Here is a 27,985-nt window from a genome sequence, read left to right on the forward strand (position 1 = left end):
ACGCTATGACCGGAAGTGTGCGTCGTTATTGTGGCACGCTTCTTCCTCCCCTCCCTTCCTTGCTAGCAAGTCGGTATAGCCATAGATATATAAACGTTTATATATCTAATATTCAAAATCCCCTCTGTAAAAACTTCTGACTCTAGTATGTCAACAAAATAAAACAAGAATTTTGAAAGTAGCTTTATCTATTGTTCAGATTTCGGTTCTGGAAATGTATGCAAATATGCATATTTAATTAGTTATTGTCTCATTTACATATTTAAACATACAATTTGACAAAACTTGTAATACAAAAAATATTTGTCTTAATGTAAGTGATAAACTTGGGAAGTTTCATAGTGATATCTGTTAGTTAAAAATTTTACCCTATTCACCTCTGGTGTCTCCCCAGGCTTCCATCTTGAAAATAACACCTTTCTAGTGGTCAAACTTTGGTAAACTTTTAGTATGTTATTAAGGACATCTAATACTATAAAAAAAACAGCTGAGAAACCTTTTGTTAGAATTTTTTTAGGGTTAGGTGTTTTTTTTCCGCCTATAACCTTAGTCCACTGCACAGCCAGCACGTTAGCTTACCAAATATCGCAGATAATGGGGGTTGTGTGTTGTCATCCAACTTTATGACGTTCATTTGTTTTTTTAAATATGTTTTATTACAGCCAGAGGACCTGATGAACATGCAGCACTGTAACCTGCTATGTTTCCCGGAAAACTACCAAATGAAATACTATTTCTATCACGGGTTGTCCTGGCCTCAGGTGAGTCACTATGCACTTTTCCTGTTTGTCCTGTTAGTGCGAACATCACTTGCCCCCATCGACATAAATATTTCACGTTTATTCATTTCTATGTGGGAGACTTATTGTTTTGTTTTTTATTATTGTTTCAGCTCTCCTACATTGCAGAGGACGAAAATGGCAAAATTGTGGGATATGTGCTGGCAAAGATGTGAGTATCTATCCATGTTAAAATGTATTAGTTTTACATCACTTGTTTTTGTATTCATAAGGCTATGCACTCTTGATAGGGAGGAGGACCCAGATGATGTACCCCATGGACACATCACATCCCTGGTGAGTTTGTATGGGAGATGCCTCATAAATCCCTGTTAATTATATTGAAACACTTTTATATTGACAATAAGATATTTAGTTAAACTCTGTGTGGTAACTAAACCCCCTCTCTGTGTCTTCCAGGCTGTGAAGCGCTCTCACAGACGTCTGGGGCTTGCTCAGAAGCTGATGGACCAGGCCAGCCGGGCCATGATAGAAAACTTCAATGCTAAATATGTCTCGCTTCATGTTCGCAAGAGGTACACATGCTGTTGATGACCGGCTGTGAACTTTCTCTTTCTCATGCTCAAAACAATTATTGCATCTCTTCCTGCCTGAAAAATGTGGTTAGACCTCTGTCTGTGTTAGTTCTCTTTCTAAGAAAATCACCAACCAATTCTTTCTCCTCACTGCAGCAACCGAGCGGCCCTACACCTGTACTCCAACACACTCAAATTCCAGTAAGTCCATTTACATGAATATCATTTGTAGTAGTTTTCTCTTAAGGATTTTGTTACGCTGATTCAATTGCCATATATAGGTCTTTCATAAATCCATGAGCGGAGCTACAGTAAATCAATAATTCTTCTGGGTTGATATATTGAACAATATTTACTTACTGATATGTAGGTAGTGGTTATGTATGTTGGCTCATACGTTACAAGAAACACAACATATATATGCCAAAGATATCTATGAGGTCAGAAAAAATAGACTGCAATTATAGCTGCTGCGCAGCGATGGGTCGGGTCCGGGCTACTTTTAGGCAAATTTTGGCAATTCTGAGCAACAAAAAGGAGAATAGGAAGACAGGACAGTTGACCTTATAATATTCAATTTGCACCAGTTGAGGATTGAACCCACAACTTCTGGAGCCAAAGACCCTTGTCTATTGCACTGAGCTAATTGACAAGTGGCATTGCAACAGTGGCTTCACAAATTGAGTAAGCCATTCACTGTTGTGCAGGCAGATTTGAAACCACAGTAAAAAAGAAAAATCAGTTTTTGAGGTAAAATTCTGATATGTATTTGTTAAACATCTACTATGGATCTAAGATGTTTGGAGCCTTCGCACATGGTCCAGTCCAAGCTATTTGGATTTTTAAATTTAGAGGCTTATTGTGATCCCACCATTAGGACAACTGACTTGTGTTTCATGTTGAGGACATCTGACATTTTGATCTGTCATCATCATCATCATCACCCTTGCTGAGTCTCGAACTCACAATCTCTGACACCAAGAACCAGCTCTTAACTCGCTGAGCTAATTGGCTGGTAGTGAGATTTGCTGTGTAGCTTCATTTATCCACTCAGGTGAGCCAGTGCCCGGGCAGCTGTTGTGATGAAATGGTCAAAATGTCAGAAATTCAGTCATCTAAACAAAAATCTGATAATACATAAATTGCATCTTGACAGCATGGAAATGTTGGTGATTTGTTTTTAATGATAAGTGTTTTGCTTCATTATGGGGCGGCAGTGGCTCAAGTGGTAGAGCGGTCGTCCAATGATCAGAGGGTTGGCGGTTCGAATCCCGCTCTGTCCCGGTTGCTGCCGTAGTGTCCTTGGGCAAGACACCCTACCCACCTTGCTCCTGATGGGTCGCGGTTAGCACCTTGCATGGCAGCTTCCGCCATCAGTGTGTGAATGTGTGTGTGAATGGGTGAATGTGATGTATGATATAAAGCGCTTTGGGTATCGTTTCCGATGGAAAAGCGCTATATAAAATACAGACCATTTACCATAAGAGAAAATATGATGTTTAAAAATTCCACTCTCACATTGACTGCAGTTGTTCCCATGAGAGCAGAATTCAAAATGTTCTCAAAAATTCAGTTTTTGAGTTAAAATTCTGATATTTGCCAAAGTTCATCAACCATGACTCCAGAATATTGTCATTTTTTTTTCAGGAAGATTGAAAATGTATTTAGCAAGAATTTGATTGTATATGTTTACAGTACTGTTTACAGTCAAACGTTTTCATGCACTGTAGGCTCAATTTTTGCTTAATCAAAAATCCGAGAAACAAGTTTTGTGGAGGACGGTCTGGAGATGCTCTGTAGCAAGTTTGGTGACAATTGAGCAAAAATTGTGGGAGGAGATACATTTTAAAAGTTTTGGACTTTTAAAATGATGTGATGGACTTCAAAATTTGTAATGAGTTTAAGTGGACAAAAGTTTCAGCAGTATTGAGGCTACATTGTGGTGAAGTTTCAACACTGTAGCATCTACCGTTGGTTTGGTAGGAATTTTTAAAGTTTTTTAATTTAAACGCTTATTGTGCCCCCCCTAGGAGGGGGGGGCACATGTCCTTGGAGTTGAGTTAATCTGGCATGGGGTTGGATGTTTCTGTGAAGTTTGGTGAGTTTTCACCCATGGGAAGTATGACTTCCTTGGAAGAAGAAAGAAAGAAGAAGAAGAAGAATTCCTCGGAATACAATAGTGTCCTGGCAGCTTAGCTGCCCGGACCCTAAATATGCACGCTCAGACCATAAAAATATATTCATTCAAGGCTCTTTAATTAACGCTGCTGTGCTCAGTGTTTATTTTTTCTGACTACAGCAGTTACCAGCACCTTCAATCTGTTTGTTATGTAGGTCATTTAGAAAAAGACTTGCTGTTACTAACAATCCACCCAACAAGTTTCATAAAACGTCCTAAAAAAAATCTGAGGTCAAATTTAATTGTCAGTGTGTTATATTAATTTTAAAATATAAAATTTAAATATTAATACTGGCCACTATTGTTGTTGGGTTTCATAACAGCCGTATGTTGATTTTAGCATTGGCCTCAACAGGCCCCAGACACTGAAAACAAAGTCTCTAAAACATTTCAAGTATTTGAACTTGAAAGTTTCAAAGTTTTCTTTAGGAATGCAGAAATCTGAAGCTTTTATCCATTCATTGATTTGCTATAAAATTTAACAGAATTAAACACAGACTGGTTTAAAAGCACTGACATCATGTCTGTTGCAAATAGAGCCATGGCAGATATTCATCATGTTAACTGATGTATGAATCTGTTGCTGCTCCACAGGGTTATATATCATATATATATTTATATTTACTGTAGGCCTACATACAGTGTGTTCCGCATTCATACACAGGAACCTGTGCTGTTTCAGTGAAAGTCTCATTATATGTTGGCTCGTGCATCCTGACTTTCAACAGGATATATGCAACCAACTCTTCCTCTTTCATTTGGCAGTGCTTTTTAACCGCAATTTGCCCTCGTGTGCTCGCTTCACGTCTCTTCAGGCTGTTTAGTGTGAATATTTATTATTGTAAGAATGTGATAATGACAATGTTCTTGATTTATTAATTAATTAAGATTAAAGAGTGACTTGATGGGGCACATTGTTATTTTAGCAGTGAAGCAAGATTTACATGTTCACATAGTATTGACATTATTGCGGAGGCATTATTTACATTATTTTGTTGGCTGAAACATGTTTGCCTCCTCCACCCACTTTGTCTGAGTTGCAATTACAACAAACTGGATCAACTGGATCCCTATAAAGACAAGATGATGTAGCAGGTGTACTCAGATGGTGTCCCTTTTCTGGAGCACTAAAACTGTGTCCTCTTGTCTTGAATCACTCATGAGATATTTTCTTCTTGCGGGTCCTCTTTTTCTTTTAAATAAGGACTACGGTTTTGAGTTTTTATAGAGGTTTGTTGCAGGTAACAAGAAACTGAACACCCTGTTTCTGAGGAATCCTTCTTTTTCTTCAAACAGCCTTGAGAGCAACACCCTTTCTGAAACATGCGGTTGTTTCTACGCCGGCGCCTTACTCCTCTTAAACTGGTGCTCCTTGGAGGGACCTTGTTCATCGTGGTCCTAGTGGTTCTCCAGAGGGATGTTGGTACTTCACCTGGTGGGGATCCCTGGTTTCAAGAACTGGTGGACAAGAAGGACAAGGTGATGGTAATGGTCCGAGACACTGTCCACAACATTGGCCTCCAGATCGGAGCTCCACAGCCCCCACCTGCACAGGAGCAGCCGACCCCGAACACCAAATGCCCCAGTGGCTTCTACACACAGGCTGAACTCATGCCACACCTGGAGAGACCACCACAGGAGTCTGGAAGCCCCGGGGCTAATGCGGCCGCATTTCAACAAAACCATATGACACCAGAGGAGGAGAAAGAGAAGAAGGAGGGCATGAAACGTCACTGTTTCAACCAGTTTGCCAGTGACCGTATCTCACTCAGCCGTAGCCTTGGGGATGACACAAGGCCTCCAGAGTAAGAGCATGTTCTCTCATATCCAGGATTATTTGAGATAATTTGGACTAATCACTTTTTTACCAACACATTTTATGACATTCTCACAGCAGGCCAGATAATAACCTTGGTCAGGGTCATATTCAGGGGAGTAAATTATTTACATTTATTTTCATACAGAACTCATTACTATCTTGAAAGTACTGAACAGTGAGTGTAGTTGAGTGCCCTGCATATTCAAGGCTCCTGTATAATTAAGACTGAGGGTTTATCTGTGTTGTTGTTAACACTTTCACTTGTTTGCACATTGAGCTGTTTAAGGTGTTAGTGAACAAACCCTGAGTATCTGCAAACAATGGCCTATTATATGAGGCTCGGCGAGATCTAATGTGACTTCCACTCACTCTTCCACACTCTTTACTCTCGTGCTGTTTCTTTTTCTCTCTGTCTCTCTTTGTATTTCCCCGTGGCTCACGGTGCTCAGATGTGTGGAGAGGAAGTTTCGTCGCTGTCCTCCTCTGCCCAGCACCAGTGTTATTATCGTCTTCCACAACGAGGCTTGGTCGACCCTCCTGAGGACGGTCTACAGTGTTCTGCACACATCTCCTGCCATCCTGCTCAAAGAGATCATCTTGGTAGATGATGCCAGCGTCGCAGGTACGCACTGAAATTTACTCAAAGCTTCACCGACAGCACAACATAAAAGACTTTGCTTAGGAGCTGGTTTACAGTCAGAAGGGAGGAGATCGGTTTTGTTACTATATTTATTTTGTCTTTTTTCTGTTCTTATGTGGAAGAGATTGGTAGTCTCGGTATTTGTACTAACAGGGGACCTGTTGGGTGCTGTGATGTTAAGATTTCAGTAACATGCATGTAAATAATATTTCATAGACAAGCTAAGTAATTAGAGAATTACCAGTGCTGTATTCCAGGGGAGAGAATATAGCACAGAAAAGTAATTCATGATATTACAGTTGATATAAAGTTGTATCTTTATCAATGAAAATAAAGATAATTTGAAAGGAACAGGAACAGCTATGCCAAATTATTTTATTAATGATAATCGAGAAATTAAAGACATGAATCAAGTTGCCAATGAATTTAACTCTTTTTTTGTACATATTGGGCCAAATTTAGCTAACACAATCTCAACACAAAATCATCAATTCGAGAGAAAAGAAAAAAATGGGAAGCAAGGTGTTACAGTCAATGTACCTAGGTGGGGTGAGTGAGAATGAAATAATATCGATCATAACCAAAACAAAGAGTAAGACATCAACAGACAGTGATGGGATAGATGTGTATAGTGAAAAAAACTATTGATTGTATAATTAAACCTTTAAGTTACATATTTAATCTCTCTTTAAGTACAGGTGTTTTTCCAGAGAGGATGAAAACGGCAAAGGTTATTCCTTTATTCAAGTCGGACGACAAACATGAATTTAATAACTATAGACCAGTGTCAATGCTCTCACAATTTTCAAAAGTGCTTGAAAAACTGTTTGTACAGAAGTTAGACATATTTCTTGAAAAGAATCACTTGCTGAGTGAGAGTCAGTATGGGTTTCGAACCAACCGATCTACAGCAATGGCACTAATGAAAATAACGGAAGAAATAACAACGGCATTAGATAACAAAAAATATACAGTTGGGGTTTTTATTGATTTAAAAAAGGCGTTTGATACAATAAATCATGAAATTTTAATTTCTAAATTACATAATTATGGTGTGAGAGTAATTGCCTTGGACTGGTTAAGTAGTTATTTACGAAATAGAAAACAATATGTTCAGCTAGAGGGTTACAAATCAGAATGCATGAGGACTGTATGTGGAGTCCCACAAGGTTCCGTTTTGGGACCTAAACTTTTTATTTTATATATTAATGATATTTGTGATGTTTCAAAGATTCTACAGTTTGTTTTGTTTGCTGATGATACTATTTTTTTTTTGTTCTGGGGATGATTTGGGGATTATTGCAGAAAACATCACTAATGAAATGGTTAAACTTAAAGCAGAAGTAAGTGATATATTTGTGTTAACCCTTAAATGGGCAAGCATATATACAAATTTTGGAAAAATAAAAAAATGTTATTTTCTAATGTTTCTAGGGTAGAATAACACAATTTTATGATTTTTTTCAAAATATGACCTTTATTTTTCATTTTAGAGTTTGTATCTCCCAAGATACATTGCCCGTTTAGGGTATAAATTTGCCATTTACCAATTTATCAAATATTTCATTTATGAACTTTTAAAACATATTATAATCAATTAATTAGCCACACTCTGTGGCTCTGTGTGTGTGCAAGTGTGTGTGTGGAGGATAGGACCACTTGGCGCGGGATTCAAACCGGGGTCGCCTGCAATTAGGACTATAGCCTCAACCCTGAGCTAAACACCGCCCCGCAAAACATCATGTTTTGTTGCAGACAGATGCTGTATCTATCACTGGATCTTTTACATAAGAATTCACTATACTACTCTAATCATGACCTGAACATCATCCCTCTTTTACTGTCGTTCGCTCCCTTTTCTAATTATTTGTTGCCTGTCTTGATCAATAGATGGTGGTATTCTAGTAATATTCCATTTTCAACCTTTAACACCTTTATATTATTGATTATCTGTAGAGTTTAGGCTTCCAAACATAAGTATATCTGAGAGTGATTATGCCTGTTTACATACCCCTATCTGGACAACGTATCCCCCAGGATACAGACATTCAATGCCTGTTTATCAAAGTTGTGTTAATGGTATTCATTATTTTTCAACAAGAATACATAAAATGATCCTTAAAGAGCAATAATTTCAAAAACAAATCCCCCCATAATGTAATTAACAAGAAAAACCAAAACACTTTACTTATGTCCAGTGTCTCTGTCCACGTAGGTGACCATTTTGGAGTTTGACATAAAAGTATCAATTTAGTTTTGAATGCTGCCATAAAGTCACATGACCTGGGTACTTGACCCATCCCCCCATAAGACTTTCTCATGATATTAAGTTCAGATACTTAATGCCCCTCCCCCCCACAGCCTGCCAAATGTCTGTATCCCCCAGGATACAGAAACTGTTAAATATAAGTCTTAAAGCAGAAGTAAGTGATATATTTGTGTTAATATAAGTCTTAAATAGTTATATCTTCTAACAGCAATCACTTACATAGAGTGTTTGGTCTGAAACACGGGTCTCTCAGTCACTCTGCTCTGCTCTGAGCCGAGGAGAAAACATTTATCGTATCCTACAGTTTTTATCCAATGAGGAGAGAGAACGGCATGCAGGGCTGTGTGTGCAGCCAAGGGACGCCGTGAATGTGGCGACGCAGGGACGAGGACTGTTATGGTGCGTTCAAGGAAACTCGTATTTTTCCGACCGTGAAGTCGTACCAGTTCGATCTGGTACGAGTTCACCGGTCGGAAGTTACGAGTGGCCGTTATAGTGACTTTCACCGGTAAAACAGGTCGGAAAAACACGAGTGGGTTGCCTGAAACGCTACAAAGTCGTAAGTTGTGACTTGAAGCTGTAATGTACGATTTCAAAAGCCTGCCTGGAACGCAGCATTAGCGAAAACGACCGGACCACTTACTTCTGCTTTAAATAGTTACGTATATCTTCCAACAGCAATCACTTACAGTGTTTGGTCTGAAACACGGGTCTGTCAGGGCTGTGTGTGCAGCCAAGGGACGCCGTGAATGTGGCGACGTAGGGACGAGGACTGTTATGGTGCGTTCAAGGAAACTCGTATTTTTCCGACCGTGAAGTCGTACCAGTTCGATCTGGTACGAGTTCACCGGTCGGAAGTTACGAGTGGCCGTTATAGTGACTTTCACCGGTAAAACAGGTCGGAAAAACACGAGTGGGTTGCCTGGAACGCTACAAAGTCGTAAGTTGTGACTTGAAGCTGTAATTTACGATTTCAAAAGCCTGCCTGGAACGCAGCATTAGCGAAAACGACCGGACCACTTACTTCTGCTTTAAGAGATGGTTTGATGAAAACAAGCTTTTGTTAAATTTGAAAAAAAACTAAATTTATGGTTTTTACAAATCGAAAAAAAGGATGAAATTGAACTTTCATTTGCAGGAGAGAGTATCGAAAGAGTGTCTGTATTTAGGTTTTTGGGTGTTATCCTGGAGGACAAGTTGACATGGAAAAACCACATAGGATATGTAAAAGCCAAGGTGGCAAAGAGTATCTATATTTTGAATAAGGTTAAGTTTGTCTTGGACACTAACACACTAAGAATTCTGTATATTGTACATTTATTTTGCCATATTTTAATTACTGCGTAGAGGTGTGGGGCAACACTTATGTAAGTAACATCGCTCCTCTGATTCTGCTACAAAAAAGAACAGTAAGAGTAATCCACAAGGCAGGTAATAGAGATCCCTCAAATAGATTTTTTATTTCTGCAGGTTTGTTGAAAATGGCTGATATAATAGAATTACAGACCCTAGACCCTAAAAATAATGTTTAAAGCCTTTCCGTAGGCTCACCACCCGCGGGAGGGTTCAGAAGGGGCCGGTGCCGTGTGATTTGGGTGGCAGCCGTGGGCGGGGGCCCCGGCGACCTAATCCCCGGACAACGACTCTGGCTTTAGGGACATGGAATGTCACCTCGCTGGGGGGGAAAGAGCCTGAGCTCGTGCGGGAGGTTGAGAGGTATCAGCTAGAGATAGTCGGGCTCACCTCCACGCACAGCCTGGGCTCCGGAACCCAACTCCTTGAGAGAGGTTGGACTCTCTTCCACTCTGGAGTTGCCCATGGTGAGAGGCGGCGAGCTGGTGTGGGCTTGCTCATAGCTCCCCAGCTCAGCCGCCATGTGTTGGAGTTTTCCCCACTTAATGAGAGGGTCGCTTCCCTGCGCCTTCGGGTCGGGGATAGGTCGAACGGCAGTGCACCTGGCCTTCCTGGAGGCCCTGGGAGGGGTGCTGGAAAGTGCCCCAACTGGGGACTCCATCGTTCTGTTGGGGGACTTCAACGCTCACATGGGCAGCGACAGTGTTACCATGTGAGGTTAGAGTTAGAGGTGTGATTGGGAGGAACAGCCTCCCCGATCTGAACCCGAGTGGTGTTCTGTTATTGGACTTCTGTGCTAGCCACAGTCTGTCCATAACGAACACCATGTTCGAGCATAAGGGTGTCCATCAGTGTACGTGGCACCAGGACACCCTAGGCCGGAGGTCAATGATCGACTTTGTAGTCGTGTCATCTGACCTCCGGCCGTATGTCTTGGACACTCGGGTGAAGAGAGGGGCTGAGCTGTCAACTGATCACCACCTGGTGGTGAGTTGGATCCGCTGGCAGGGGAGGAAGCTGGTCAGACCTGGAAGACCCAAGCGTATCGTGCTGGGAACGTCTGGCAGAATCCCCTGTCAGGGAGGTCTTCAACTCCCACCTCCGGGAGAGCTTTGACCGGATTCCGAGGTCCGAATGGACCATGTTCTCCACTTCCATTGTTGACGCGGCCGTCCGGAGCTGTGGCCGTAAGGTCTCCGGTGCCTGTCGCGGTGGCAATCCCCGAACCCGGTGGTGGACACCGGAAGTAAGGGATGCCGTCAAGCTGAAGAAGGAGTCCTACCGAGCCTGGCTAGCTCGGGGGACTCCCGAGGCAGCTGACGGGTACCGGCAGGCCAAGCGGACGGCAGCCCGGGCGGTCACGGAAGCAAAAACTCAGGTCTGGGAAAAGTTCGGGGACGCCATGGAGGAGGACTACCGGTCAGCCTTGAGGAAATTCTGGCAAACCATCCGACGCCTCAGGAGGGGGAAGCAGTGCTCCGCCAACACTGTTTACAGTGGAGGAGGGGAGCTGTTGACCTCGACTGGATAATTTTATTTTCATTAATTTACCGTCGTGTCTCATTATTCTCCTTATGTCAGCTTAATGTAATGTAAACGAGATTGCGCTGATACGCGAGAGTCATGTGACAGCGGGGCAGAGCTGCAGCTGCAGCGCTGCCATGGACCTGATGATCAGGTCCTGATCAGACTGGCGGTGGCCCACAGTCAATCAGTCCCGGATCCTCCACCGTCGCCAGATCCCCTGAAAGCCCCCGCAAATAATACATCGACAAAAAGTGGCAAGTTGCATGATCTTTTCGTCGGCTTATCATTTGCGGGGTTTCTGTTTTTTTTTTATCTTATAACGTCTCTGCAACATGCGGCTCTCAGTGCTTGTCGGTGTTGTGTAGGTTAGAGCTGTGTCTCCCTCCTGTTTCCCAGGTAGGAGGGGGACAGTAGCCCACCAGGGCTGGGTGATAAAACGCTATAAATTGTGAAATAACTTTTCTTCGATAGAAATATGAGACGTGGTCGACAGGTTTCATTCATCCATGTTTTGGCAAATAGCCAATGATATTGAGAGTTGCGCCGTGCCGAACCAATCATGTGGCTGGAATAGAGCCGGTCAACATGTGCATTTGTTTGGGTTGCTGCAGACGTGCACAGCAGCTGACACCGCCGGTAAAAAAAAAAAAAAAAAAAGAGAGGGAGAGAATGAGTGAGTGTTGTCTCGAAATAAAAAGTAAAGGAAAACTCGGACCAGTGACTGACAAGACACTTGGGCAGTTGTAGCTTTGCGGGCGGGGGGGATCGTCGATCCTCTCTTTGACTTCGATGCTCGAGATCGTGACGTAATTTCGATCGATTTCAATAATCGAAATTTTATTTAAATCGTGACACCCCTATTCATCACCCAAGCTGAAGTCACTGAGGTAGTCTGGAAGCTCCTCAGTGGCAAGGCAGAGGAGATGAGATCCGCCCTGAGTACCTCAAGTCTCTGGATGTTGCGGGGCTGTCGTGGCTGACACGCCTCTGCAGCATCGCGTGGCAGTCGGGGACAGTGCCTCTGGATTGGCAGACCGGGGTGGTGGTCCCTCTCTTCAAAAAGGGGGACCGGAGGGTGTGTTCCAACTACCGGGGGATCACACTCCTCCCGGGGAAAGTCTATTCCAGGGTGCTGGAGAGGAGAATTCGGCCGATAGTCGAACCTCGGATTTAGGGGGAACAATGCGGTTTTCGTCCTGGCCGTGGAACTCTGGACCAGCTCTACATCCTCCGCAGGGTGCTCGAGGGCGCATGGGAGTTTGCCCAACCAGTCCACATGTGTTTTGTGGACTTGGAGAAGGCTTTCGACCATGTCCCACGTGGCATCCTGTGGGAGGTGCTCCGAGAGTATAGGGTCGGCATTGCCGGCAGTAAGTCAGACCTGTTCCCGGTGCGTGTTGGACTCCGGCAGGGCTGCCCTTTTGTCACCGGTTCTGTTCATTATTTTTATGGACAGAATTTCTAGGTGCAGCCAAGGGCCGGAGGGGGTACAGTTCGGGAGCCACTTGATTTCATCCCTGCTTTTTGCAGATGATGTGGTCTTGTTGGCTCCCTCGAGCCAGGACCTTCAGCATGCACTGGGGCGGTTTGCAGCCGAGTGTGAAGCAGCTGGGATGAGAATCAGCACCTCTAAGTCCGAGGCCATGGTTCTCGACCGGAAAAAGGTGGCTTGCACCCTCCAGGTTGGGGGTGAGTTCCTGCCTCAGGTGGAGGAGTTTAAGTATCTTGGGGTCTTGTTCACGAGTGAGGGGAGAATGGAGCGCGAGATCGACAGGCGGATCGGTGCGGCGGCCGCAGTAATGCGGTCATTGTATCGGTCGGTCGTGGTGAAGAAGGAGCTGAGCCGAAAGGCAAAGCTCTCGATTTACCGGTCGATCTACGTTCCCACCCTCACCTATGGTCATGAACTCTGGGGCATGACCGAAAGAACGGGATCCCGGATACAAGCGGCCGAAATGAGTTTCCTCCGCAGGGTGGCGGGGCGCTCCCTTAGAGATAGGGTGAGGAGCTCTGTCACCCGGGAGGAGCTCGGAGTAGAGCCGCTGCTCCTCCACATCGAGAGGAGCCAGCTGAGGTGGCTCGGGCACCTGTATAGGATGCCCCCTGGACGCCTCCCTCGTGAGGTGTTCCGGGCATGTCCCACCGGGAGGAGGCCCCGAGGAAGACCCAGGACACGCTGGAGTGACTACATCACTCGGCTGGCCTGGGAACGCCTTGGGGTCCCCCTGGAAGAGCTGGAGGAAGTGTCCGGGGAGAGGGAAGTCTGGGGATCCCTGCTCCGACTGCTGCCCCCACGACCCGACTCCGGATAATGCGGCGGACAATGGATGGATGGATGGATAACATTTCAACCTGGGAAATTGTCTTTAAGTGCTATTCAGGGTTATTGGAGGGTTTTATGTCTTACTAGTATACTATGTACTTATATTTTAGATGTCACATTTTGTTTGTCCTTACACCAAAATTGAAAATAAAAAGTTGCAGCAGATTAACTTACACGTCCAAACAGAAAAACATGTTACCTCATGTCTTAATTTATCAAGTTGTCTACAAGGTCTTTCTTTAACATCTTAAATAACAGCTGCGACCAGCCCTGAAGAGAAAGGCAGGTATAAAGATGGCTTCAGCTGGTAATAATAGGTCATTCATATGGTCAATGGTCCAATGGCTAAATTTAAAATGTTCTCTTTGTCAATTATACCTATCCTGTTTTAAACGAATGCACTGTTACCCTCAGCTGTACTAAGACATTTCCTACTGTACCCACACTTCCTCTTTATTTTGCCAGAGAAAAAGCTTTTTGACATAAGGTTGATGCAACTTGATGGTTGACTCATTCAGATCGAAACTTTGAGAGCTGTGGTGTGCACTGTGGTCATAAATGCTCATTATAAGGAAATGTGACCCAGTTTTACCAGCAGTGTTTCCACTTCATTGCCTTTGATTCTGGTAATGTCCCTCAGCTGTAAATATGTCTGTTGAATATCTGACCAGAATCGGCCTCATTGTTGGTGAGGTATAAAGTCTGTCTTCTGGTCTCTCTCTAACCACAGTGGATCCTGAGTACAGCATGGTGGAGAACATTATGTTTTCTCCTCTAAAGCTTTAGTTTTAGTTTTTTAATGAAGACGAGTTGAAACACATGACGGTTTCATTATGTCTCTGCAGAACATCTGAAGGACCGTCTGGAGGACTATGTGCGTCAGTTGAAGATCGTCCGCGTAGTGAGGCAGCCGGAACGGAAGGGCCTCATCACAGCCAAGCTCCTGGGTGCCAGCATCGCTCAGGGAGAAATCCTCACCTTTCTCGACGCACACTGTGAGAAAACACCCACAAAAACTCACACACACCCCTAACAATACTCAAGCAGCTCATTCATGGTTCATTGTCAATCAATGGCACTGCTAAGGTTACAGGAAGAGACACTATACTGTGTGCAAGGAAGATAAAATCTCCAGTGATGCTATTTTTTGCACCTTATTGTAACTTTGGTTAAAATGATGACCATGATGAATTTTATTTGTGGAGGCAAAATGCTATTTATTTTTGCATGTTTAAATAGGAAATACCAGGTCAATCGGCTTCAACTGCCTCTCCTTTTTACTTTTTTATCTTTTTTTCTCATCTCTGGGAATATTGATGGAAAATGCACAAAATAATTGTCACTTTGGACATAAACAATCTGCTGAATGTAACACAAGCCTTCTCATGAAGCCAAGCTGTGGCTATCTCTACAACTGATACCGTTGGCTGTAACTTTATTTCTATGTGATGGTGGAAGGAAATATGAAGGATATGTGATCTCTGTCCGTTGTAGGTGAGTGTTTCCATGGTTGGCTAGAGCCTCTCTTGGCCCGCATTGTTGAAGAACCCACTGCTGTGGTCAGTCCAGAGATCAGCAACATTGGCCTTAACACCTTTCAGTTCAACAAGCCTGTGTCCACCATCCGTGCTTACAAAAGAGGCAACTTTGACTGGAGCTTGACTTTTGGTTGGGAGGCGATACCCGAGGATGCAAAGAGGCTGCGCAAGGACGAAACCTATCCTGTAAAGTAAGAAGTGTCGATTGTGTCGATTTCACAGGGATCTCCCTCAATCACGTAAGCACCTAAATATTTTGTGTGCCTGTGAAAATTTCAGAACACCAACTTTTGCCGGAGGTCTCTTCTCTATCTCAAAGAAGTACTTTGAGCACATTGGAACATATGATGACAAGATGGAGATCTGGGGTGGTGAAAACGTGGAGATGTCATTCAGGGTCAGTCATCCACCATTCTACATTTATTAATTGGTTTAATAAGTGGATATGCTAGAGTCTAAATTGCTGCCTGGGTGAAATGTGATTCACAGGTGTGGCAGTGTGGGGGTCAGCTGGAAATCATGCCTTGTTCTGTGGTGGGCCATGTCTTCCGCACAAAGAGCCCCCATACCTTTCCCAAAGGCACAGAGGTCATCACTCGCAACCAGGTGCGCCTGGCTGAGGTCTGGATGGACGACTACAAGAAGATCTACTATCGCCGCAACAAGAATGCCGCACTTATGGCCAGTGAGGTGACCTGCTGACAATGTTCACATGCTAAATGCACATGGAAACATGTTCTCACAGATATCTGAATCGAAATTATACTCCACTTACTTCACTGTTACAGAACAGATACGGGGACATCTCTGATCGTTTGAAACTCAGAGAAAACCTGCAGTGCAAGAACTTCACCTGGTACCTAAATACAGTTTACCCTGAGGCCTTTGTTCCAGACTTAGCTCAAAAATTTGGAGCTGTAAGTTTGCACATGAATATTAATGATGTAACACACTATATGTGTTGATTAACTGCAACTGTATCTCACTATTATTGTGTGTGTCTGTTTGCACCAGCTCAAAAACTCAGGATCTCAAACCTGTCTAGATGTTGGAGAGAGCAACCAAGTAGGTAAAGCTGTCATCATGTACCCGTGCCACAACATGGGAGGAAACCAGGTACAGTGACTCTGAGAGGCTTTTTGAAATTAAGAGGTTCCTGGAGAGTGCATCTCTTATTTGATAAATGTTTCTTTCAGTACTTTGAATACACAACTCACAAGGAGCTGCGTCACAACATTGGAAAGCAGCTGTGTCTTCATGCCAGTCCCCAGCCGGACCCAGTGAAGATCGAGCTATGCCAGCTGAAGGGGAAAGGCACCAGTCTCTCACCACAACAAGAGTGGATCATGACTGAGGTGAGGAATGGGACTAATGGTTCATGGTGTATTCCTTCAACCACCCTTGTACTGAATAATGGTGCAATGTTTTGCAAATATTCTGCAATGATTCTCTTTGTCTCTTATGCTACTTTGCAGGGAAATCTTCTAAAGAATCCAAGCAGTGGAAAATGTTTACAGCTGAGAGACGGCAAGGTTCAGATGGACCACTGTAACGCTGCTGACCTCAACCAGCACTGGGTCTTAAGCTGACTTCCCAGTATGCCCATCAGGTGACCTCTGACACCTTGTGGCCCCTTCCCCAGGCTCATTTCTGAGGAGCCAACTCCACATCCAGTCGGACTTCTTCCTGTGGAGCTTGGGGCATTAGGTCATACTGAGTGAAGAGATAAAGATGAAGTCAGAGTAAAGACAGTCACATCTGATGAAGATGCTCAGGTTTACCTTATTTTAAATCTATTTATGATGGAAACTCGGGAAAGACTTTTGAAGGTGGTTGGGGATGTTCAGTGTGTGGACAAGTTGCAGCTTATTCATGGGACTGTAGCTGCAACAATCTTAATTCAGTGAATTTGCACTCCACTTGGTAAAACACTATAAAGTGACAGAAGTGTTTTTTCTTTCCTGGCAGTAAAGCTGTAAAATATATTTGAATTTTAACCAACAATGTTGCTCTCTCTTGTTATTGACTACGGAACATGTATAGCACTAATCTCATATTAAGACTAGAAATTTTCTTTTATGTTTTAGCCCAGTGATTTTATGTAATGATTTACCAAATACTGAGCCACTCTGAGTCATAGCTGTTACTGACATTACACGTAATACATTATTTATATTTAGGGCCAGAGTGGCATGAATTTTCCCGGCATGGAAACATATTCATTTTACAACTGAAAACTGGTTAGAGCTCTGTTTGCAACAGAGCCATTAAGACTCTCAGTCACAGTTGATCTTTGCGCAACGTTTATCCAAGGAGTGGTTGAGGAGTAGGAATGTTATCTCAGCCTCGTCTGAATAGACCTGAGTCTTCGGTCGCTTTCACACTAGCCTCGTTTGGTCCGGACTTTAGGACTTTTCTGTTTGGTCCGAACCAAAATTTCAGGTGTGAACATGGTCCGGACTTTTGTTGGACCAAACAAGCGGACCATGGTCCCCCAAAAAAGTCAGGACTCGGTCCGGTTTGAAGTGAACCATGGTCCGGTTCGCTTCAGGTGAGAACGTAATCGGACTTTTAATAGGACCAAATACAGGAAGCACACCAAAACAGCAGTGTTTCCCATAATAATTACGTCAACCACAAATAGATTTTTCGGCTTTTGGCTCGACCAACGCAATATCGCTTCATTCATTCATGTCCGCATAGCGCTCTTTCTCCGTTATTGCCGTTCACACACACACACACGGAGAGAGAGAGAGAGAGAGAGAGAGAGAGAGAGAGAGAGAGAGAGAGAGTGCATGCAGGACAGCAGGGCGCCGTGAAAGCTGCCACGTCTCCTTGCAAAGGAGAACTGTCAAAGCTGCTGCTCCCCATTGTTAATGAATAGGAAAAAAATTACAGAAAGTGATTTTCCCTCACAAATTTTCTGACCAATAGCTGAACGACCTGTAGACCATGTGTCATTTGTTTACAAAAAAGGTGCTTTTTGACAAGGGACAGTGTGAACACAGACCGGACCAAAACTTAATTGCAACAATGTATCATTTCTTCCATCTGGTCCGGACCGTGGTCCAGACTTTCAGGTGTGAAAGCGACCTAGGTAAAGTCAACCTGTATTTCTTCCAAGTGGCCAAACTTGATCTGATGGAATTTGAACTGGAGGTCCACACGCCCAACAAGCTGGAAAACGGGGGCTGGCCTGGAGAGTCGATGGTATAGACCCTTTCAGAGAACAAAGACAGGTGTGGCTCATTAGAAAACGCTCTGGTACACTAAATGGAATGGAGCCTTAATTAGTATCCTTGGTAACACCTGTATTTGTTTATACTCTCTGAAACGGTCTATACGCATGACAAAACCATGAGGAAGCAGTGACATAAAGGTATTTTTTCTTTGCAACAACAGGTGGCAGCATTTGCAGTTTCTCCATGCTGAGTGTGCACCATGTTGTAGCCACAGCAAAATGAGTTTGGTCTCAGCTGGGAGAGAGCAGATGGGGCAGAGGATGAGCACCGAGCCTTTCACACGCTCTGAGGTGTTTGGACAGCTCAGGAAGGAACTCTATGGAGAGGACCAGTCCACTTGTTCCAGCACAAACATATTTATTATCCTGGGAGCCTCCTTAAGTACAACCTTTGAACATATTACCACATGACATGAATAACAACTGTTTTCGTTCCTTTTAAACTCTAAACTGAGTTTCCCTTGATCGTGTTTTGACAAAGATTTCTAGAAACGTTAAGTCTTTCAGATATATCGAAACTGCCTATGTTGATGGTCCACAGGTTGTTTAATGCCTGTTAGCTAGTTCACTTAACAATATTTCTATTTCTAATTGGAACTCACTTAACAATATTTCTATTTCTAATATGAACTCACTTAATATTTCTATTTCTAATAAGAAATTTATTTGAAATAGACTGGGGAACTGGGGAAAAAATTTATGATTTAAGTGTCACCCAACAGAAGTGACAGGAGAACAGTTCACTGGGGAACACGTTTGACTTGGTAAACAGAGAGGGAAAGCCAGGGAATGAGCATATGTTGGATGAAATGTGCTGCATCTCTTTCCTTTGTGAAGCACTGAAAGAAGGGGATAATTTAGCAGCAAAAGCATCTTTGTCCAACTGTTCTCTGCTTTGAGTCCAACACAAGTTTAAAAAATATTGTTTTTATCGGTTTGTTTTCTTGATTTCATTATACCAGAAATCCATGTTACTTTAAGCTCTGCAGAGAGGGTGTGTTCAAAGTTCTTTCAAAGTAAGTCTGTGGTTACTCAACTGATGTAATCGCTCCACATTACTGTGACCATTTATTAGTGTGAATGCTTTTCAGCATTCACACTACGGTATTGTTCTTCTGTTCGGCCATTTTCTTCCGCCTTTTTACGGTTTTACTATTCTCTTTACCTCTTTCAATCTTGGTTTGTGTTAACATGTTTCTTGTTTATACCACTGCACTAAGATTGATTTGCGCTGGAACTTTGAAAACCAAGAATGCAGCAGAGAAAAGCAAAGCTCTTGAATATGCACAGGCTTAAAGCTCTTGAATGATTTGTATCCATCATTTCTTGTCCTGCGCTGCCCACTATGGGACTTCACTGGCAGAATTCACCTCCCCTCCCCCCGCCTTCAATTGGTTACAGGTGTTCGTTATCTCATTGATTATTTGTACCACATCATCACATTACAATGAATGACAACAAGACAGTGTGATCTCTGTGGCAAAGCGGCAGAGTAAAGGGTTTGTGATCATGAGATCATGGGTTTGATTCCTGCCTCAGTCATGTCATTGCTTGACTTTACTTGACTGATTCCAACTATTCAGCTGTCACTGGACAGTCTTTGATTCCTCACAGTATAAAGCTGATTGTAACTCAGGTCCTCGGTGGCCACGTGGTTAGTGTGTTAGGTTACCACTCATGAAGTTATGGGTTCAATTCCTTCCTTGGACATGTTTCTTGCATGTCATTCCGCATGTCTTTGTCAATTTATTCTGCTAATTCAGGGATATACAGGGATTTCTTTTACTCTTCTCTCATTGAATGTAACTATGGTGAAGTTAACGAGCCCAAAGCTGCACCTGTTGGAAACACACTGTGTCAACACCAAGAAAGCTTGAGAGTCAAGCTTGAATGACTTACAATGAAAATTTCTGTGAATTTCAGGCTGAGAGCAGCAGTTTCAACATGAAGCAAGTTATCAGAAGTCAACTATTTGTGTATGATGCATCTCCTTTCACACGTAGCACTTTCCTCACTGCAGTCGTGTGCGGCGGCGCCATCGTCGATGCCCCTGGCATACAGATGCACCAGCTGGCCATGAACCCTGAGTGAGGAAGTCAACACGCTTTTGTCGCGACCACGCGCCACCCTGGCAAGTTAAATTTCACAACTCAGGCTCTAACAAGTCTAGGCTTCAGGGCGGACACAGGTGCACATATTTCTGTTACTAAAACCCTGGAGTCTGGTAGAATGCGCCGCCATATAGTGCAATGTTCTGACTCACCAGTTGCTTCACGGTTATCACCTGTAGCTCGGCCGGCGAATCGCTCTTAGCTGACCGGCGTCCTGCTGCATCGGCACCGGACCGGCACCAGCTCGGCGTCCTGTGTGCGTCGACCTCCGTCCGTCGTCACGCGGTCGTGGCTTTCTCAGTTAATTTGTGTGTGGACGAGACAATAACTAAACAATAATTCAATCTTGAGGTGATACGTGTCTTTTCTCATCGTCAAGTTCCCTTGACTACTGCAGCCGCGTCTCCATGCGGCTCCCACTCTGGCGTCTTCCCAGCATCCCCTGCTCCTTCCGCTCACGTCAGACTTAAGCGGACAGGTAACCAGGCAACCAAACAAAACATTACACAATATGGCAGCCCCCCCCTTCTCAACCTACGAAAGTGACCGTAACACTTTTTTAAAATCCTGTGCTTCTATTAATTTGATGCAACCAAGCATGATGCAGTATGAGACTGTAAACAAAATGCATTGTGCATGGCTGTACTCGCTCACCTGCAGAGGATCTCAGTGAAAGGTAGAATCTCTCCATCACAGTTCCACACGGACACGGGGGGAGATCTACTGCAGCACAGGCCACACAGAAAGGGAGTCGCCATTTTCTGCTCATTTGCCATTTCTTGCCCAGCGCCTCTCTCTGCCAGGTGCTGCTGGGAGCTGCTCCTGCTTACAGTCTCCACGTACCCTCTCCCTTCACAAGGGAGGGAGAAACGCACAACTTTCACACGGTGGACCTCCACAAAGGGCAGGTCAAACTAGGAAAATTGAGTAAAAGATTGGGTTTTAACTGTTTTTTTATTTTATTTCCTGGTCCAGCTTTGTTTTAACGTCCAAGTGTTCATACCTGGTCCTGTGTGCTTGTGTGTCTATAGAGGAACTTGAGGAAGCCCATGGGTGAGTGTCCCATACCAGGATGAGGTCCCCTGTTCCATCTGCCAGGTGAGCAGAAGGAGAAAGGCCCAGGGGACTCCTAGGGCATGAGCTGGACATACAGGTGAGAGACACACACCTGAACCTGCCCTCCACGCTGACCCACTCACCTAGGGAGGGAGAGAGAGAGACAAAGAGACGATGCCTGCACTTACTGGGCTCTCCTGATAATTCCTAAAGGATAAAAGCCTATGATGTATGTGAAAACATTGGAGTTTTTCTGCATTACGAGTAGACAAACTCAGTGTGCTTAAGCTACTAACACAGAAGATTACAATCAAACACATTCATGAAACGTTCACACTGCAGGTGGAAAACCTGAAATACTGGGTTTAATAACTGGTCAAACCTCCTGTAGCACAAATAACCTCAAACAACCATTTTATGTAGCAGCTGATCGGACTTCCACAAAGTCCAAGGATAATTTAAATTTATCGTTGGGATGTCTATTGTGAGTGGTTCTCTTCAGATCAGTTCACTATTGATCTGCTCAACTCTATTTGACCATTACAAAAGGTGAATTTTCTTTTAAGTCACTGTAACAGATTAAATTTGATGTTAAGGATCAATGTCCTGCTACATCACTAGCTTCCTACTTGGCCTCAGCCTGTGGACAGTCACCTTGACTGTATCCTGTGAGACCCCTTGATAAACTAGAGAATTAATTTTCGCCTGTGTTTGTTAATGATTGTTTATATTGTTTATATTGTTTTTATTCATGATCTTAAGATGTGTCCAGATTTTAAGAAAACAAAACACTGTTTTATGGCCAATTTATACATAAATGAACATAAATCCAAATGCTTCACTTACATCTTCCTGCTGCTTTACTTCTCACTGTTGCAAACTATGCAAGTTGTGCTTGTTTAGATTGTTCCTGATTGTGTTCTTTATCTTTCAGCTTACAGTAATGTTAGCACTGCTGTGATTGTTTGTCAGTGTTACACTGTGTTCTAATGAACTTCAGACAGATCATTGTATGTTTTCAACTGCATTGCCCCAAACATAATAGTATACATTTTAATGAGATGATAAAAGTGGTTAAATATGTATTTATTCATCTTAAAGTTTCAAGTCTCTGCAAGTTCTTAACGCATTGAAAATATACAGGAAGCTTAAGGGTGTGGTTCCCAACACTTTGGGGTCCTGAGATGACAATTCAATTCAATTCAATTCAATTCAATTCAATTCAATTCAATTCAATTCAATTCAATTCAATTCAATTCAATTCAATTCAATTCAAAAAACTTTATTTATCCCCGAGGGGCAATTTAAGAGCAAGCTAATAAGACATTGGAACAGAAAAATCATATATTTTTCACGCGTCTCAGAAAACTTTCTGTGGTCACATCTTTTTTTTCTACGACAAAACTTTGGCATCCCTGGAGAGAAAAACAACAGCACCCCGTTGCCAATTTAACTTCGCCATTTAGCAGCTCAGCAACATCCTAATCTGACAAGAAAAAAGTGTTCATCCTCCTCTGAATAGACCTGAGGAGCATTATCTGGAGACACATTTTTCCCCGCACAGACACATTCCAGCCTGGCGACACCTGCTCATTTTGTTTCACTCCTGATTGGATGCCAGCGGTTTACCTGGGGCCTCCGAGCGCATGAACAAGTCAAGGGCAGGATGAATTATATTAAGTCAACTAGGCTAAATGGTGTGATGATCATTTCATTTCTCAGATCTTCATTTTGTCAAACACTAAGGAAGTGATCATTGACTTTAAAGGCAAAGTCAGGACACACCAAGAGCAAGCACCATCTAGGCTGCAATGAAGAGGTTCAGATTGTCTGATCCCACAAATGTCTTGTCACTATGTTTGATTCACAGCTCATATTCAAAGGATTGAGCTCTGGTCAACAAAGAATTCACTTATAATGTGAAAACTGTGATACCATTTAGAATAACTTTGATCATTTATTGAAAGTCTTTGACATTTTTCCTTTATCTGCTGGTCCAACCGGTTGTCTATGAAGGAGAAAAACAGCTTAAACACCATTGTTAAAGTGTGGTCTAAGATTACTGGCGTTCAACAGATGAATCTGAGACAATCTGGGAGAAACGAGAGGCTGAAGTGAAAGTAATGATCAGCGACCACACCACATCCTGTTAACTGAGTTTCTATTAATTGCCTTGACGCTATAAGCTGCCCAAGAGCGAAGCAAACCATATGCAATGTTTTTTATTCCAACCCATTTGAGATGAATTGACTTATTGTTTTAGAAGATTATTATTGGATTTATTCATTGTATTTTATTTATCGGTTTTTACTGTTGATCTTATTGATTTGGATTGATTTTATTGCCTAAATGCCACTTAAAGTTTATTTTAGTGACTACTGATTCTTGTCTGCATTTTTGACCTGGTAATTTCAGGACTGCAGAACTACATAGAGGCCTGAAATGGCTCTAAACTCTTATCTTACTGGTCGTGTTGTATCTTACTGTTCTTCTTATTAGCAACAGGGATGTTAAACTATTAGTAGGCTATTCAATCTTATAGAAATAATGAAATTAGACGGGTTAATTATTTGTCCTGGTCAAATTTAGTCAAATTAAATAAGTCAATAATTATAACCCCATATGAGATTGTATCACTCCAATCATTCTGATATTTGCTACTTGAGATTGAGAACTCTCTCACCCAAACCCTTTCACAATATTCCGTCCAAAGAGATGCCTCCTGCCTAGAGTTTATGGCGTGGCGTGGACCCGTGACCGAGTAGGCCTACGTTAACACTGTGCACTGCTGACCTCTAGTGGCTGGAGTCTGTGTGCCAACTTTTGTTGTTGGGCTACTGACATAAATCATTTCAAAATCCACTTAGCCTAATGAAAAATTGAAATACCATCAAAGCTGGAAAGTATTTTTCTGTCATCCCAAAGTTCTTTATCTTTGTCATGAAATTGTGGATAACAACTCGGACCCAATAGATCTAAATTTAGACACTACTAGTTAGGCTACTATTAACTTCAGCCCTTACCTTAAATCCTTATATGTCCTTTTACTGCGATTTAATTTCCCCCCGTGTTTTCATTGAACGGGTCGAATAGCAGACCAGCTGCTAATCCTAACAGGGTTGACTGGCTCTTTGAAAATTCACTTCTTATTAGGATTTAAATGTAGGCTATTGATCAGCAAAGTAATGGACAATGACAAAGACTTTCATGATGAAGTTGTAAAAACCAATCAATGAGCGGTTTTCGGGGCACAGAGATAAGGGGCCATAGGGTCTACCAGTGTGGTTCAACCTTGATTTAATTCTTTGGTTCAATATATCCAGTGTGTCAAGTGGGAAATGTTGTCAAACGTCTGTACGAGCGCAACATCCCATTTGTATTCATCCTTCCTTCAAAATAAAGGTTTTTCTGTGGCGTCTTTATCTTATTTGGAACCGATTACGACTCTTACTGTGAAGTGGAGGCGCACGCTATGACCGGAAGTGTGCGTCGTTATTGTGGCACGCTTCTTCCTCCCCTCCCTTCCTTGCTAGCAAGTCGGTATAGCTAGCTAGCGAATCAAGCCCTTATAACTCGTTACTGTATCTATTATGAATTGATCGATTAGTGTGGTATATTCGATCTTTGTTTCCACGGTCCAGCTTACACCCAAACTGACAAAATGAACATACGAAACGCGAGGGTGAGTGTGGTGAAATCCTCTCGACAGACAGCCATGCTGTTTCTGCAGTGAGCTAGGCTAAGCTAGTCCACTGCACAGCCAGCACGTTAGCTTACCAAATATCGCAGATAGTGGGGGTTGTGTGTTGTGTCATCCAACTTTATGACGTTCATTTATTTATTTTTTAAAATATGTTTTATTACAGCCAGAGGACCTGATGAACATGCAGCACTGTAACCTGCTATGTCTCCCGGAAAACTACCAAATGAAATACTATTTCTATCACGGCTTGTCCTGGCCTCAGGTGAGTCACTCTGCACTTTTCCTATTTGTCCTGTTAGTGCGAACATCACTTGCCCCCATCAACATAAATATTTCACGTTTATTCATTTCTGTGTGGGAGACTTATTGTTTTGTTTTGTTTTTTATTATTGTTTCAGCTCTCCTACATTGCAGAGGACGAAAATGGCAAAATTGTGGGATATGTGCTGGCAAAGATGTGAGTATCTATCCATGTTAAAATGTATTAGTTTTACATCACTTGGATGAAGGAGTTGTTTTTGTATTCATAAGGCTATGCACTCTTGATAGGGAGGAGGACCCAGATGATGTACCCCATGGACACATCACATCCCTGGTGAGTTTGTATGGGAGATGCCTCATAAATCCCTGTTAATTATATTGAAACACTTTTATATTGACAATAAGATATTTAGTTAAACTCTGTGTGGTAACTAAACCCCCTCTCTGTGTCTTCCAGGCTGTGAAGCGCTCTCACAGACGTCTGGGGCTTGCTCAGAAGCTGATGGACCAGGCCAGCCGGGCCATGATAGAAAACTTCAATGCTAAATATGTCTCACTTCATGTTCGCAAGAGGTACACATGCTGTTGATGACCGGCTGTGAACTTTCTCTTTCTCATGCTCAAAACAATTATTGCATCTCTTCCTGCCTGAAAAATGTGGTTAGACCTCTGTCTGTGTTAGTTCTCTTCCTAAGAAAATCACCAACCAATTCTTTCTCCTCACTGCAGCAACCGAGCGGCTCTACACCTGTACTCCAACACACTCAAATTCCAGTAAGTCCATTTACATGAATATCATTTGTAGTAGTTTTCTCTTAAGGATTTTGTTACGCTGATTCAGTTGCCATATATAGGTCTTTCATAAATCCATGAGCGGAGCTATAGTAAATCAATAATTCTTCTGGGTTGATGTATTGAACAATATTCATTTACTGATATGTAGGTAGTGGTTATGTATGTTGGCTCATACGTTACAAGAAACACAACATAGATGTGCCAAAGATATCTATGAGGTCAGAAAAAATAGACTGCAAATATGCACGCTCAGACCATAAAAATATATTCATTCAAGGCTCTTTAATTAACGCTGCTGTGCTCAGTGTTTATTTTTTCTGACTACAGCAGTTACGATCACCTTCCATCTCTTTGTTATGTAGGTCATTTAGAAAAAGACTTGCTGTTACTAACAATCCACCCAACAAGTTTCATAAAACGTCCTAAAAAAAATCTGAGGTCAAATTTAATTGTCAGTGTGTTATATTAATTCCAAAATATAAAATTTAAATATTAATATTGGCCACTATTGTTGTTGGGTTTCATAACAGCCGTATGTTGATTTTAGCATTGGCCTCAACAGGCCCCAGGCACTGAAAACAAAGTCTCTAAAACATTTCAAGTATTTGAACTTGAAAGTTTCAAAGTTTTCTTTAGGAATGCAGATTAGAATACTGAAGCTTTTATTCATTCATTGATTTGCTATAAAAGACTTAAACACAGACTGTTTTAAAAGCACTAACATCATGTCTGCTGCGAATAGAGCCATGGCAGATATTCATATTCATGTTAACTGATGTATTAATCTGTTGCTGCTCCACAGGATTAGTGAGGTAGAGCCTAAATACTATGCAGATGGGGAGGATGCCTATGCCATGAAGAGAGACCTGGCCCACATGGCCGATGAGGTGACTACTGTCTTCTTTTATTCCTTTGACCGACATGATTCTTGCTAGCACCTTGTTACCTCAATGGACGTTTGGGCGCCACTGCACTCGCAGGTTTTAATCTGGAATTTGTTTGGCTTTCTCTGAATGTACCACAGCTGAGAAAGCCGGGAGTGCGCGTGTCGGGGCACGAGGCACCGACTGGCCAAAGCCCCTCAGGGTCTGGAGACCAGGAGAGAGAGAGCGAGAGAGACAGCGGAGGAGAGAGCAAGGAGCTGAGCGAAGTCAGCGAGGCGACAGAGAGCACAGACGTTAAAGATTCTTCCTCTGATTCCCAATGACGCTGCAGTCGTAGACATTTTTAAATTCATCCTTCACCTCCTCTTTTTATCTCTATTTGACAATGTTTTGACAGTATCTCTGGCTTTGCAAACTGTGACTATCTGTGCATCAAAGCCATTCCAACATTGCCATCGCTGTTTTTTCTTACATCTTGCAGTGATGAAGAAAGAGTGTTTGATAATGACTTGAATCGGGATGTTATCTAAATGAAGCTAAAATTAATATTTGGTTTCAGCGTTTTTATTGGATTGCTGTTGTCATTACCAACAGTGGCCACTAAGCTCTGTGAGATTTTCAGATCGAAAACAACCTGGGCCTCTCAGGTTGTCTTGGTCTGATGTCTTAATTATTTAACAGAACACAGCAAATAAATCTTTCAAATAATACTTTTGGTACAGCACTTTTTTTTTTTCAGTAGGTGATAATAGAAGCAGTACGGTTGTTTAGTTCTGAGCATTGATCATTACATTCTGATAAGTCATTTGTTACTGTTAACTACTGTTCAATAAAATCATCTTCAGACAGCTCATGATCTTAAAAACAACACCTTCTCCTGGTTCAAAAAGCCCCTTCAGAATGTGTTGGATTTCAAAACGTGTAACTTTAATGACAGGAGGGCACTGTGACAGAAAACATTATCACAACAA

At 42.6% G+C, this 27,985-nt stretch overlaps 2 protein-coding genes across 3 annotated transcripts; both read left to right on the forward strand.

Moving 5' to 3' along the window:
* Positions 1–666: 666 nt before the first annotated feature.
* Positions 667–27,919, forward strand: naa10 (N-alpha-acetyltransferase 10, NatA catalytic subuni). 2 transcript variants are annotated; one of them, XM_083975119.1, is made up of 8 exons: positions 24,838–25,053; positions 25,238–25,336; positions 25,473–25,531; positions 25,624–25,669; positions 25,793–25,908; positions 26,065–26,109; positions 26,933–27,017; positions 27,155–27,860. In XM_083975119.1, the coding sequence occupies exons 1-8, from the start codon at positions 25,033–25,035 to the stop codon at positions 27,335–27,337; spliced, it is 654 nt and encodes a 217-aa protein (XP_083831245.1). In that variant the 5' UTR covers positions 24,838–25,032; the 3' UTR covers positions 27,338–27,860. The 2 variants fall into 2 exon arrangements, with proteins under 2 accessions (XP_083831246.1, XP_083831245.1); XM_083975120.1 differs by lacking the exons at positions 24,838–25,053; positions 25,238–25,336; positions 25,473–25,531; positions 25,624–25,669; positions 25,793–25,908 and adding exons at positions 667–761; positions 893–951; positions 1,031–1,076; positions 1,200–1,315 and having other exon boundaries at positions 27,155–27,919.
* On the forward strand, positions 4,818–16,689 carry LOC310988072 (polypeptide N-acetylgalactosaminyltransferase 6-like; the record flags this gene model as incomplete). Its single annotated transcript, XM_083974584.1, has 10 exons — positions 4,818–5,299; positions 5,763–5,935; positions 14,271–14,420; positions 14,920–15,154; positions 15,243–15,360; positions 15,453–15,653; positions 15,752–15,880; positions 15,978–16,079; positions 16,160–16,318; positions 16,439–16,689. The coding sequence occupies 10 exons, from the start codon at positions 4,818–4,820 to the stop codon at positions 16,550–16,552; spliced, it is 1,863 nt and encodes a 620-aa protein (XP_083830710.1). The 3' UTR covers positions 16,553–16,689.
* Positions 27,920–27,985: the final 66 nt, after the last annotated feature.

The sequence above is a fragment of the Trachurus trachurus genome (genome assembly GCF_905171665.1).
Source record: "Trachurus trachurus genome assembly, chromosome: 7".
NCBI lineage: Eukaryota > Metazoa > Chordata > Actinopteri > Carangiformes > Carangidae > Trachurus > Trachurus trachurus.

Bases quoted from the DNA above. Each gene is read 5' to 3' on its own strand.
- naa10 (XM_083975119.1), top strand. From the start codon at position 25,033: ATGAACATACGAAACGCGAGG. The intron at 25,670-25,792 runs GTGAGTTTGTAT...TGTGTCTTCCAG, and splicing joins ATGGACACATCACATCCCTG to GCTGTGAAGCGCTCTCACAG. The intron at 27,018-27,154 runs GTGACTACTGTC...AATGTACCACAG, and splicing joins TGGCCCACATGGCCGATGAG to CTGAGAAAGCCGGGAGTGCG.